Source organism: Sander lucioperca, chromosome 2 (genome assembly GCF_008315115.2).
Source record: "Sander lucioperca isolate FBNREF2018 chromosome 2, SLUC_FBN_1.2, whole genome shotgun sequence".
Classification (NCBI taxonomy): Eukaryota; Metazoa; Chordata; class Actinopteri; order Perciformes; family Percidae; genus Sander; species Sander lucioperca.
The window spans coordinates 22,332,062-22,344,561 of NC_050174.1; the positions used below are offsets into that span (position 1 = coordinate 22,332,062).

The 12,500-nt window shown below is 43.7% G+C and overlaps 1 protein-coding gene across 3 annotated transcripts in view; it reads right to left on the reverse strand.

The window, feature by feature from the left end:
- The window catches only part of ap2a1 (adaptor related protein complex 2 subunit alpha 1), a 36,009-nt gene that overhangs the window by 1,265 nt on the left and 22,244 nt on the right, over window positions 1-12,500 (reverse strand). The window contains exons 7-20 of one of the 3 annotated variants that reach the window (XM_031292541.2): window positions 12,030-12,198; window positions 11,467-11,604; window positions 11,049-11,231; window positions 9,912-10,009; window positions 9,601-9,832; window positions 9,248-9,436; window positions 8,972-9,126; window positions 7,753-7,815; window positions 4,762-4,824; window positions 3,856-3,938; window positions 3,478-3,567; window positions 2,012-2,135; window positions 1,120-1,236; window positions 951-1,020 (exon numbers count right to left, since the gene is read on the reverse strand). In XM_031292541.2, coding sequence (XP_031148401.1) covers window positions 951-1,020; window positions 1,120-1,236; window positions 2,012-2,135; window positions 3,478-3,567; window positions 3,856-3,938; window positions 4,762-4,824; window positions 7,753-7,815; window positions 8,972-9,126; window positions 9,248-9,436; window positions 9,601-9,832; window positions 9,912-10,009; window positions 11,049-11,231; window positions 11,467-11,604; window positions 12,030-12,198 — 1,774 coding nt within the window. The remainder of the gene's footprint in view (window positions 1-950; window positions 1,021-1,119; window positions 1,237-2,011; window positions 2,136-3,477; window positions 3,568-3,855; window positions 3,939-4,761; window positions 4,825-7,752; window positions 7,816-8,971; window positions 9,127-9,247; window positions 9,437-9,600; window positions 9,833-9,911; window positions 10,010-11,048; window positions 11,232-11,466; window positions 11,605-12,029; window positions 12,199-12,500) is intronic. The other 2 variants (XM_031292542.2, XM_031292543.2) reach the window with 2 other exon arrangements.

Sequence of the window (12,500 nt, forward strand, 5' to 3'; positions counted from 1 at the left end):
TAGCAATATTTTCCCAATACCCTGAGTAACAGTCTATAACCATTTTTCTAGTTCTTCTCTCTGAACCTTGTGGTTCCAGAGGGACTTTGTTGCACATCAAATTATTAGCTATATCATTCAGATCATAGCACTACAAGCATCTTAATTATTTCATATAACCCTAACCATAGCTCAGAGACTTGAGACCTGACTTGGACCCTAGCTCAGAGACTTGAGACTTGACTTAGACTAGCTTAGAGACTTGAGACTTGACTTAGACCCTAGCTCAAAGACTTGAGACTTGACCCCTAGCTCAGAGACTTGAGACTTGAATTAGACCCTAGCTCAGAGACTTGAGACTTGAGACCTGACTTGGACCCTAGCTCAGAGACCTGAGACTTGAGACCTGACTTGGACCCTAGCTCAGAGACCTGAGACTTGAGACCTGACTTGGACCCTAGCTCAGAGACTTGAGACTTGAGACCTGACTTGGACCCTAGCTCAGAGACTTGAGACTTGACTTGGACCCTAGCTCAGAGACTTGAGACCTGACTTGGACCCTAGCTCAGAGACTTGAGACTTGGACCCTATGAGACCTGACTTGGACCCTAGCTCAGAGACTTGCGACTTGACTTAGACTAGCTTAGAGACTTGACTTAGACCCTAGCTCAAAGACTTGCGACTTGACTTAGACTAGCTTAGAGACTTGAGACTTGACTTAGACCCTAGCTCAAAGACTTGCGACTTGACTTAGACTCTAGCTCAGAGACTTGAGACTTGACTTGGACCCTAGCTCAGAGACTTGAGACTTGAATTGGACCCTAGCTCAGAGACTTGAGACTTGACTTGGACCGTAGCTCAGAGACTTATCAGCATCTCTACAGCCAGTTCCCCAGAAAGTCTTTTTCATGGAGACAGCTGTGGCTGATGGAGAAGCACACAGAAGAATGAGCTGTTAAATGTGAACGTACCTTAGCCTTAAGTACTTCAGTGTCCATGCTGTGGTTAGCCTTGAATATCTTTTGTGCTTCTTGTGCAGGCCTGAGGAGAGTTCACACAGGAGATTTCAGCTTTACCAGGGAACCTAGACACCCTGACCAAACACATAACACACACTCACTCACACACACACACACTTACTGGCTTAGCTGTTTCCAGCGCTGGAAGAAATCATGCGATGCCATCTCAGTTGGCTGGAAGAACTTGTTGATGGTGACGGGCAGCTTGAGAGTCAGGTTCTGCAGAGCTCCACCGTATCTGAACACAACACAAACACACTGCAGGTCTACACATCCATCTAGGTTTTTGTCTGAAGCTCCATGTGGACAGGATTGAATAGTCTTGTTTTTTTTCTCCCCATCCTCCAGTGTTAACCACAGTCCCAAATAAATAGTTTTTTAGCGGACGTGTTAGTCTGAATCATTTTATGTCGACAGAAAACACTGTGCTATCAAAGTGCGTTTCTGCTCGAGTTGTTTCTTGTTATTGAGTTTCATCACTTTAGCGCACTTGGTTTGTTAGTGACAATGGAAAATGTAGGAGAGGTTTATCCTTAAATATGCCAACCCAACACCAACAAAAAGGGCAAAAACGAGCAACCGCTACCTGACGACGTCCATTTTCCATATTCCTACCAGCCTGTATACCCGGTCATGTTGCTCACAGATGGATTCCGTTTAGTTTTTTTGTGCCAGTGAAGAGCATCTCAGGCTGCTGAGGTGAGCTGGCGTGAACATCAACCCTTAATTGAACTGTTGCAAATTTGCACTGCTGCCGGTATAAATAGGTTCGATGTGAAATATGTGTGCTGTTTATTTGTCACGCCCCCCGGTGTGTAAACGGCCTTCAGGCATTGTAAAGTGTTGAAACTGGAGCGCGTCAAAGAATTTCAGATGATTTTAAAATCCACACAGTGAAGGAAAACTGATTTATCAAGTCAAGTCATCAAAGTAATTTTCATAGATTTTCAATCTGTAGTTTTTTTTTTTTTTACTGCTCCACGTCAGGACTGGGGTTGGTTGTACGAGCTTACCTGAATTTGATGTTGAGCAGCGGGGCTTCAGAGAAGTCAGTAAGACACTCGATGTTGAGGACCTGCTGGATCTGGGCCCCCCCCTCCACCAGGGGCTCCACTGCTTTGGTCTGGACGTTGAGCTGTGGCTGCTTGTCAAGGACCGTCAGGACCATCACACTTGACTTACAAACACCCAAAACTGTCCTCGCACTCAGTGTAGCCCTAGCGTTTCTCAGTAAGGCGGTATTAGGAGGATTTAGAAAGTCGACATTACTGTACAACTACAAGACAGTTGATTACACATATTTACAATAAGTATTGTAAGATACGCAGCGTGGTCTTCCTAGTGTTTTCTGCCGCTGATGATTTGAAATGTAGGGGGTGGTGCGTGATCACGGAAGGCTTGTATCGTGTGTATACGCAGACAGTTTTGCTGTCATTACTTAGAATTCCTCATGGGGGAGACAGAAACTACGCACTATAGCTTTAAACATACAGTATACTGTGCATGTACTTGTTACTTCCCGATGTCTGCGTGAAGAGAACAAGGTCCAGTTTCAATTGTTTCTCTATCAACAGATAAGTTGTTCGGATTAAGCTTTTTTTACATATGTACAGACGTACATATTGATGGTAGAGTCAGCCCGACTGATACAAGATTTTTAAAAGGTGCCCTGCCACACGTATTTCATTACTTTGTGGTAATGTCTGAAGTTCTACCATGGACGCTGTAACATTTTTTTGTGGAAGAAATGCCTTGGTTACCTTGTTTCAAGCCATTCTAGCGTGGTACAGAAAGCCTACAGGAAGACTCGGCTCGATTTGTGCCAGTTCTCATTAACATTCAACGAGCTAAGCTGCTTGACTCTGATTGGCTAACAGCTAGCCAATGAGAGCCTGGCTATCGGCATCTTTTACCCAGCGCAACTGGGCGAGCTCATGAATAGTAATGAGCTCAGGCAACACCACGTCAGACTGACCAGCTTTTGTAATTGGCCTGATTTCTCCGCTTATTTCTTTTCAGTGGCTAGAGCTGACAGAGGAGGTAGCCGTTCATTTTCACATTCACCACATAACACAAACACATATGGACCTAACATATTTCAAAAAATGCAAGTAAAAACGGTTTTGTGTGGCAGGGCACCCTTTAAGGCTGACCGAATTTTGAGAGTTAAATACAACTTTTTGATGAGGTTCCTTTAAATGTGTTTTTTAACTACTGCTGGGCAGGACATTTTACAATTTAAAAATAATCTTGACACTACACTTGTCGACAAACTTTAACATGGTGACACGGTTTCAAAATACAATATATCTTTGGTGCTTCTGTACTGTTCTGTAATGTCTTGTAATTTATCAGCTGATACATAGGCCAGTACCGATATGTCTGCGAGGAGCTAATAATATAGGCCGAGTGGGTTCCGGCTCTCCGAAGATTTTATGATTAGCAAACACGGTGACACATAAGTGCACAAAAAGGATATGAGACTGCAGCTCCCCAGGACAGCTGACTGTGGTGGTGAAGCTGGCAAACTGCACCGACGTCTTGTTACCGTAGAATAGGTACATTCTCCCTGAGAGAGACACACACGGTCATTCTGGTTATTAACATGGCTTGTGCTTTATGGAGTGCTCGGAGTGAATAGTATAACAAGTCAAATACGGCAGGCACGGTCAACACCGGAGATGTCTCCATACCAATACCAGTGACATTTCACGATTTCCAACAGCCATTTTAGAAACCACAGTAAAACAATAAATCCCACGTACATCAACATTCACTCCTTTACAACGTGTATATCAGGAAAAGGATAACAAGGATCACACTTTGGACGGGTCCTTCAGCGTTTCCCACAACTCACCCAGATTCTGACGATACTCTGACTTGATGCCAATCTGTAGCAGCTGATTCTCAAACAGAACCCCGTTGTTCTTGCACACAAACCTGTAGGATGAATGCATTTAAAAAGGGTTAGTTAACACTGAAATGCTGCATTCACAATCGCTGTTCTGTCATATCCAGAAAAAGAACAAAACCGTCAAATAACATTTGATATCAATAATTTACCGGTACAAGCTAAGTAGTGTTTGTTCTTGTCTAAACAGGTCTATGTTGCTCATGGTGCGAGTGGTATATATGGCGTCAGATTTTTTTCCAGAGCATTATCAATAATTAGTCATGAATAGATAAGTAGCCCCAGCCCAACTTAAATATTTTGATAAAAAAAAACCTTCTGGAGTCAACACAGAGATTTTGTATATTGTCCTAAAAAACTAGTCAAACTGTCACCAGTTACCGTTGAAACTTAAACCTGTGCTTAAAGAAGGAGCCGAGTCTAGCAAAAAGTTGGTAACAGGCACGAGCCAATCAACACAGTGGGAAGGGCCAGTTAAACCACCAACATGCTGCTGTCTGCAGTAGTTATGCTATTACTATGGACGCTCTAGGGACATATTTCATTATCTTGGGAGTACAGTCCAACTTGTAATGAAAAAGCATGGCTAACAGATAAAGCAAAGAAGTGGATTTTTTTTGCAGTCTCTAATGAGAGAGCTTTCTCTAAAACAGGAAACCATTGGCGATCAGTAGAAGGTCATCGGCCAACTTATTCCAACGCTATGTTGGTCAGATGGCTGTGCTCCACCAAACCTCAAACTAGTGGATGTAATACCTGTTACTCTGACAAGTCAAAAGCCTTCCTATAGAAACGAGCCAGAGCTGCAGCTAGGCAAACACATGACAAAGCTTACACAGAGAAAGAGCTTACTTGTTAAGAAGTTCGTCTGCCTCAGACAGAGGAGGAGCAGGATCCTCAGAGGGAGGAGCAGAGCTGAGAGACCACAGGACAGCCCACAGGACAGAGGGGGGGGGGAGGGAGGCAACAGGACAAATGGGGAACAAATGGATAGAGCAGAAATGAGAGGTGAAACAGCCATCCATTCAGCACAGGGTCCAGCGACAGTGTGAGAAAGATTGGGTAGAAGAGAAACATGAGAGGAGAAGAAAGAAGGAGAAAAGGAGAAAAATGCAGCGGTGGTTAGTAAAAGCAGTTTGTACAAAAAAAGGATATCATTACACAATGAAAGCTATATGCTAGTTAGTTACTGTACACTGTAACAAATACTCATCCAGTACAGTCAGTATGTGTTTGGACAATGTTGGTTGTTTTGGTGCTATACTTAAGCACATTAGAATAAGAAATTAAACAATAGTTATTGAGGGTAAAGTGCAGACTTTTCAGCTTAGATTTGACAGTGTTTATACCCAGACAGGGTGAACACATCGTTGTCCAACTGCACTGTTCAAGAAAATTGGGGCAACGCCATTCAAAATGGGCCACAATTCATACAGTTTACATGCAGCTAGGATTTTAACAATCCAAAGGACACTTTAGGCTGAAAGTCAAAACGTTCACCCCAGTAACTGCTTCCATCGAAATGATATGTGCTTAAGCACAGTGCCCAATTATTTACTGTCCAAATGTGTACAGACTGTACTCTATTTCTGACACTGTTCACGTGTTTAAAAGCACATACGTAGTCTACACATGAAGCTTGATGCCATGGACACTGGGTGTACAGCATTTGCCTCTCTTTACAACAGCTGCAGCACAGCATTGAGCTTTTGTTTTTGGGTTTGAAGTTTGCGGCTCGGTATTACATTTGTTGAGCGGTTACAACGTACTTGTGTGGATGCCCAATTACAGCATGTGTAATGTCCTTATAAGTATAGTTACTAGTCAGACCCATTTTAATGTGCATTTCCAATTTGTGGATAAATAAATGATAAAAAAAAAAAAAAAAAATGAATAAAGAAAAAAAAAATCTAAATATCTCAAAAAGGTTTTTACAATTGGCTGAGATGGAAAAGTTGGTGTATCGATAAAAGCAATAAAAACAGACTTAGCAAATAAACGTAGATTGGTCTTGCTGCTGTGGCTTTGCTTGCCCATGGGGGAGTGTTTGGGATGAGTGTTACGAATAAAACTGACTCAACTTGAAATTTCCATGTTGTTTTCTACATTGTTCTTCACTGTTTAAGGCTGGACTGACACACTTCTTCTGCAATGGTTTAAAGTGCCCATATTATGAAAAAAAATCACTTTTTCTGGGATTTGGGGTGTTATTTTGTGTCTCTGGTGCTTCCACACGCATACAAACTTGGAAAAAAAAAACATCCATGCTGTTCTGAGTGAGATACGGGTTTCTGAATGTATCCTGCCTTCAGTCTCCGGGTGAGCTGGTCAAAATCGGCACGGCTCTCTACGTCATTGGCCAAAACATTTGGTGTGTGCTAACCACTTTAGCTAATACCACATCAGCTAGCGGTTTCTCCAACTTCGTTCAGTACGAGACAGGATTAGCCGGGAGACTTCTTCTAAACAAGGGCGCACTTCCAACTTTGCGTGGAATACCTGCAGACGAGGGACATGTAAGTAGTTCTATACAATTTATTTTGTAGATTAAAGGTGAACTCGTGTGTGTTGTAGCAGTGTTTTGCCATTGAGAACGAGGTGGCTAACCGCTAGCTTCTAGCTAGTAGCTACTGCGCAGACCTAGCTACTGCGCATGTGCGACTCCCAACAAAAATGGAACAGAAGTGAGATGTCTCACTCTGTAGATAAAACAGAGAGCTCAACACACAGGGTGAAAAGAGGAGCTGCAGCAATGTGCAGTACAAATATGGTGTTTTTTGAAAATTAAACAACATAAACCTATTCTGATATAACCTCTAAATACAATTATGAACCTGAAAATGAGCATAATATGGGCGCTTTAATGGCATCGACTGGAAAATTAGCACCACCAGCTGTTTATGTCTTAACACTTAACTCCTAATATTTGCATAACAGTAGTGGATAGAAACATTCATTTGCATCTTCTTTTGCCGATTTTAGGAAAATTCTGCTAAAATCTGCAATACCCCTTCTTGTCTTCCTGTACTATTTAATCAAAATGCATTAAAAAGCTAGTGACTCAGGAAATGATGTTTGCACGGTAATTTGTCTTTAAATAATATGGCTATATATAAGCCCTCTTGTTGTACCAATACTTGCAGTGCCTGTTATGTGATTTGACAGTTATTCCTAGGTAACAAACCTTTAGCTAAATCCGTATTGTGGTCCAGTTTTGCTCATAATAAAATAATGTGCCATTATTAGTGACTTTCACCTGCTCAATACATGCAGCACAAGAAGCCTTCTCTCCGGACGGTGTGACTGATGAACTGCTAAACTGTAGTAGGAGCTACTTTACAACATTAGTTTGACAGAAAGCCGCTCACAGTCAACTACTGTGGATACGTCGGAGATGGCAGGGGCCCATTTTGACCTACATTTGGAAAATGTTGTCCTACTCCCGTGTGGTATTGAGTTGAGCCTTTCGTCTCCCCATACATCTGTCTCTTCTGTTTTCTGTGTTTCCCGTGGCTAACTATGCACTGGTCATGCTGTCAGGACAGATTGCGTAGAAACTACACACAAATGATACCACAATACAATAGCATTGAATTCATCCGATGATACGGTTTATGTTCTAAAAATGGTGAAAGGCATCAACGTATGTGTAGAGCAAGTCAGGTGCTTTTATGTAAACCTAAATGGCTCGTGTGCATCAAGCTACCCATTCAGTGTAGTGTATATTACCAATAACATGTTCATTTAAAGATACAAAGCCTTTTCTAGGAAAAAAAAACAAAAAAGCATGTGCCATATTTGTATTGGTTTAGCTAATTCTGTAGTTTACTACTGGGCCCTTACTCCGAGTCACCAGAACCCTCCACCAATAGGGAATCAGAGGTCTCGGTGGGCTGTTCCAGATCTCTGTCCAATCAAGGTAGAGGACAGGAGACAGACACACATAGACACACACACACACACACACACAGAGAGACACACACACACACACACACACACACACACACACACACACACACACACAGACACACACACAAACAAACAAACAGGGAAATGGAGAGAAGGGAAGGAGAGAAAAGACGAAAGACAGTCACATACACAGCAAGATAAAAAAGAACAGACAAGTGTAGCAGACCTGTCAACCATGAAGAAAAGTCTACAGCATTTCCTGCTTTCAGGCTGCTGTGAGACTGGGCAGCCTGGGCCCGGCCAACACGCACTGCACACACACATAATGTTATCTCCTAACTCGGCTAACAACACACTTCTTTTTTTACACGCTAAAATTGTCAACTTAAAATCCTGAGCGCTGGGTCAGATTCCCTGAGGAGCCCACTTAGCATAGTTTTTAAAAGTAACATCAGCATGCAGGATGTGACTACCAATGTCTCCAGGTTGACAGGTACATATTAGACACAGATAGAGCAAAGAAAGATAGAGCCAACAGAGCGACAACCAGCGCACACACACACACACAAACACATACACATTACACCTAGCTGCATAGTAGTCCAACAGCGCAAACGGGCCACAAACATCACAACTATTTACGGGAAACAACACTATATGACAAATCAATCCATTCATTCCCATTAGGGTCAAGACCGGTTCAGCCCAGTCCAGTGTGAGAGACACTTTTTAAACAGTCCGTGTGTTAACATGCACTTTAGTAACGGGGTTACGGTCGGTTTTCTCCAGTAAGCCGTTTTCAAACGAGAAAACTGCTCACTGTAATCGGTGTAGGGGATTAGAGAAACCTGATTTCCCAGCTAGATTTCTCCGCCATGTATATGGGTAGCTGGGCTCCAAATCAGCTTTCTAGGAGTACGCATGTGCATGACAAAAGACTGCAGACAGGGAGAGTAACAGTGGATGAAAGCAGAGGGGGGGGTATTTATGTAGATAGATAAAAAAGTATGGGATGGGGATCATTTCTAGAGTACTGCGATCAGCAGACACAGTCTGCAAGACAGCATTATCAAGCAGACTGGTTGTAGCCAGTCATACTGGACTTTGGCTTGTGGCGGATTCTACATCTGCGCATCGAGAGATGACCCTTCACCTTAGGAAGCCGTCGTCGTTCACAGCAGCAGAAGGAGCGGCAGGTCCCGCCTCGGAGAACACATCCACCAATAGGCTGCCAGCGCTGGTTGGGGCAGCGCCAACCGGAGCAGAAGAACGAATCCCGAGGAGGTCTGCCGACGGTGACGGGGTGGACTGGAAAACAAAAGGAAACTTGTGAAATGTAGTATTCTTGTTACAGCTGCTGGTATACATAGAAGGCAGCTGAAAGCCATTGTGCTTCTTTGGGAATAAGCCCTTCACAGAGTCCGCTTACAGCGTTGGACGCAGCCATGGCTGCTGTGTCTGGCCCCCGGTCACTCCCTCCATTCAGCTCCCCACCCTCCCTTTTGCTGTCTTCCAGCTCTGTCACAGACACAGCGCCGGGCCCCTTTTTCTTCTTCAGCTTAGCCAGGATGGACGACTCCCTCTCTGGGAAGGGAGGCATCTCCTCCAGGACAGTGGCCTGAGGGAACACGGAGGACAACTTGACTGCAAAGCTCCAGATTGGGACCATTTTCTTGGAGACCGCGTAACAAACATTATAAACAATGTCCACCAGGGCTCCTTGCAAATGTTATTTAATCATTCGTTACTAGACCTGAGCGGAGTTTAGTCGTTGGAACTAACCAGGACATCGGTGCTAGCGATGGAGGAAAGCTTCAGATACTCGACGGCGCGCTGCTGCAGCTCCACGTCCGAATTGCGGATCTGGCTGTCGCAGCGCAGCACCTCCTGGATGGTGGCCTTGGTCTCTGGGAACAGGTTGATAAACTTGATGTAAGCGGACAGCAGGAGGGCGCGAGTCGGCACCGAGCACAGGTGGAACTTGGAGTGGAGAAGGTTGAACTGGACCAGGGGGCTGTATGACAGACAGCAACGTTACTATTGATCATTTCAACCGTCGACGCAGAGCCTTGGCAGCCAAAATCTTAACATACCTGGAGCGTGGGTCGCCGGCAATAAGGTTACCAAACTCTCCCAGGATGTAGCCTCCGACCTTCACCATGTTCTCATGGCAAGCGGGCGCCTGCAACGCCTGGAAGAGAAATGATTCAACTTATTCAACTTCTAATTACAACACGACACATTTGATCTCCCCTTCTTTCCGAAGAAATGCAATGCCTGAGTCGGATACATGCGATGATGAGCAGCAAGTCTTCAACCAAGAGACGCTGAAACTTTCTCAAGCATAACTGTAACATAACTGTAACATAACTGTAGTAGGGGCTGGGAATCATTCAAAAATATTCAATACCGAACGATACCAAATTTATAAAATAAATTACAACATTACAGCACAAATCTTTTTATTTAATTTTTTTTTCAGCTCCTACTACGTGAGCCTTGTCTCTCTGTGTAACGTAGAGTAGAGTTGTAGAGTAGAGTTTTTCTGTGTGACTCTACGACGTGTAGCGTCAGACGGCCGATCACAGGCATTAGATCTTGGTAAAAGCATAAATTCCTTGTACGTTGTCCCAGCTTTTTATGGAACGTGTTGCAGGCATCAAATTCAAAATGAGTGAATATTTTGAATTTGAAATAAAAAAACAAAACAATTAAGTTTATCAGTTTGAACATTAAATATCTTGTCTTTGTAGTGCATTCAATTGAATATAGGTTGGAAAAGACTTGCAAATCATTGTATTCGGTTTTTATTTACGTTTTACACAACGTCCCAACTTCATTGGAATTGGGGTTTGTAATTGAATATAGGCGATTTATCATTTTACATTTAGACAAACCCTGTCTTTGAATTGTATTTTGATCGCAGCCTGTTTTAATAGAAGTGCTTGTGACATCTCACACGTTGCTTTGACGTACAGCTGAACATTTAGCCCACTTGGTAGGAAATACCCAGATATACATCGTGAATCACCATTCAACCGAAAAAATACATGACCGACAGGATTTTTGGTCAATATCGTTGAGCCCTAATATACGCTGTAGACATTTTTGTCTGTACTAAAAAAACGATTGTGTTTTGATATTTTGATGTGTGTCCCTCTCAGCTAAAGAACAGCATCTTCACCTATTCGTCCAAAGCTACATTTAATGATTTGATGTTGTAGTGGTACCTCAAAGACCGTCTTGGCGGCGTAGCCCTGCACGTCGTCTCTGTTGATGACGATCTGAATGACGCGATACCACACCTCTTCGCTGACGTAGTCGCCAGCAATGCGGATGAGGTTGAGAATGGTGTCCACGTACCAGGAGTAATCCACGGCGTACTTCTCTGCCAGTATGGCCACTTTCAGCACCTGAATGAGGAAGGCCCAACAGATCACAGCTAAAAATCAGTGGGGACTGTATTTTGTGTTTAATAATTACACACCAATATTATTTGGAACACTGCTGAGTGTTAGGGGGCTTTCTAACCACCTTCACCAATACACACTTGACATTTACAGAGGACTATAGCCACAGTCACATGGAGTGGAAAAAAAAAGAACATAGCATGGCACAAAATCTTTCTTGGCACACTCTCACACCCACCATCTCTTCTCTGATGGAGTAGTCTGCGGTCTCCAGGTAGCTGAGCATCTCGGCGACGATCTGCTTGGCGTTGCTGCGATCGCACATGGCATAGAGCAGGTCAGCCGCCCGCTGTCGGACACTCACATCCCTCTCGGTCTGTAGAGACACACGGAAAAGTGATCTAAGTGACTTTGAAAATGGTCCGACGTGGTTGCTGGTGCCAGACGGGCTGGTTTGAGTGGTTCAGAAACGGCTGATCTACAAATCTGCAGCAACTGTGCGATGCTATCATGTCAACACGGACCAAAATCTCTGAGGAATGTTCCAGCACCTCGTTGAATCTATGCCACGCAGAATTAAGGCAGTTCTGAAGGAAAAAAGGGGGTCCAACCCGGTACTAGCAAAGGCGTACCTAATAAAAGTGGCCAAAGAGCGTATATGTGCATTGTCCTGTGCTATTGACCAGTATACCACTATATACAGAGCATACATATATATCTGCAGTGTATATGGTGTAGTGTTGTGCAGTGGAAATGTAGCTGCAGCTGACAGCTGTGTGTAGTTGGGAGGGGAGACAGCACCTTGAGGGCGTTGATGACCGTCTCGATGTGCGTCTTGACGGCTTCATGGGAAAACTCGGAGCTGGCCAGAGTGCACATGCTCTCCAGAGCCAGGTAGCGCAGGTTGGTCTCTCGGTGCTGCAGGAACTGGCCCAGCTGGTTACAGGCTCGCACCAGCAGGTTGGGCTCGCTGCCCAACACAAAAGCAAAACGCTTACTGCACTGCTAAAACTCTCGGGGTCATTAGATCATGAAAGAGCGTATCAGCGGGCCACAGTTAAGACTAGCCGAAATTTGATTTCACGCTATAACATTAACCACGATAACAAAAACTATTCTCAAAAACAGTAAAGGAAAGACCTAGAAAATGATTTACAGGGTTCAGACAGACATGACAAAATGAAATTCAAGAAGCACCATTTCCTTTTTCAATGAGATTTCAAGGAGATTTGAAGCACCGTAAATATAATTTGCAAGCACACATAAGGGTAT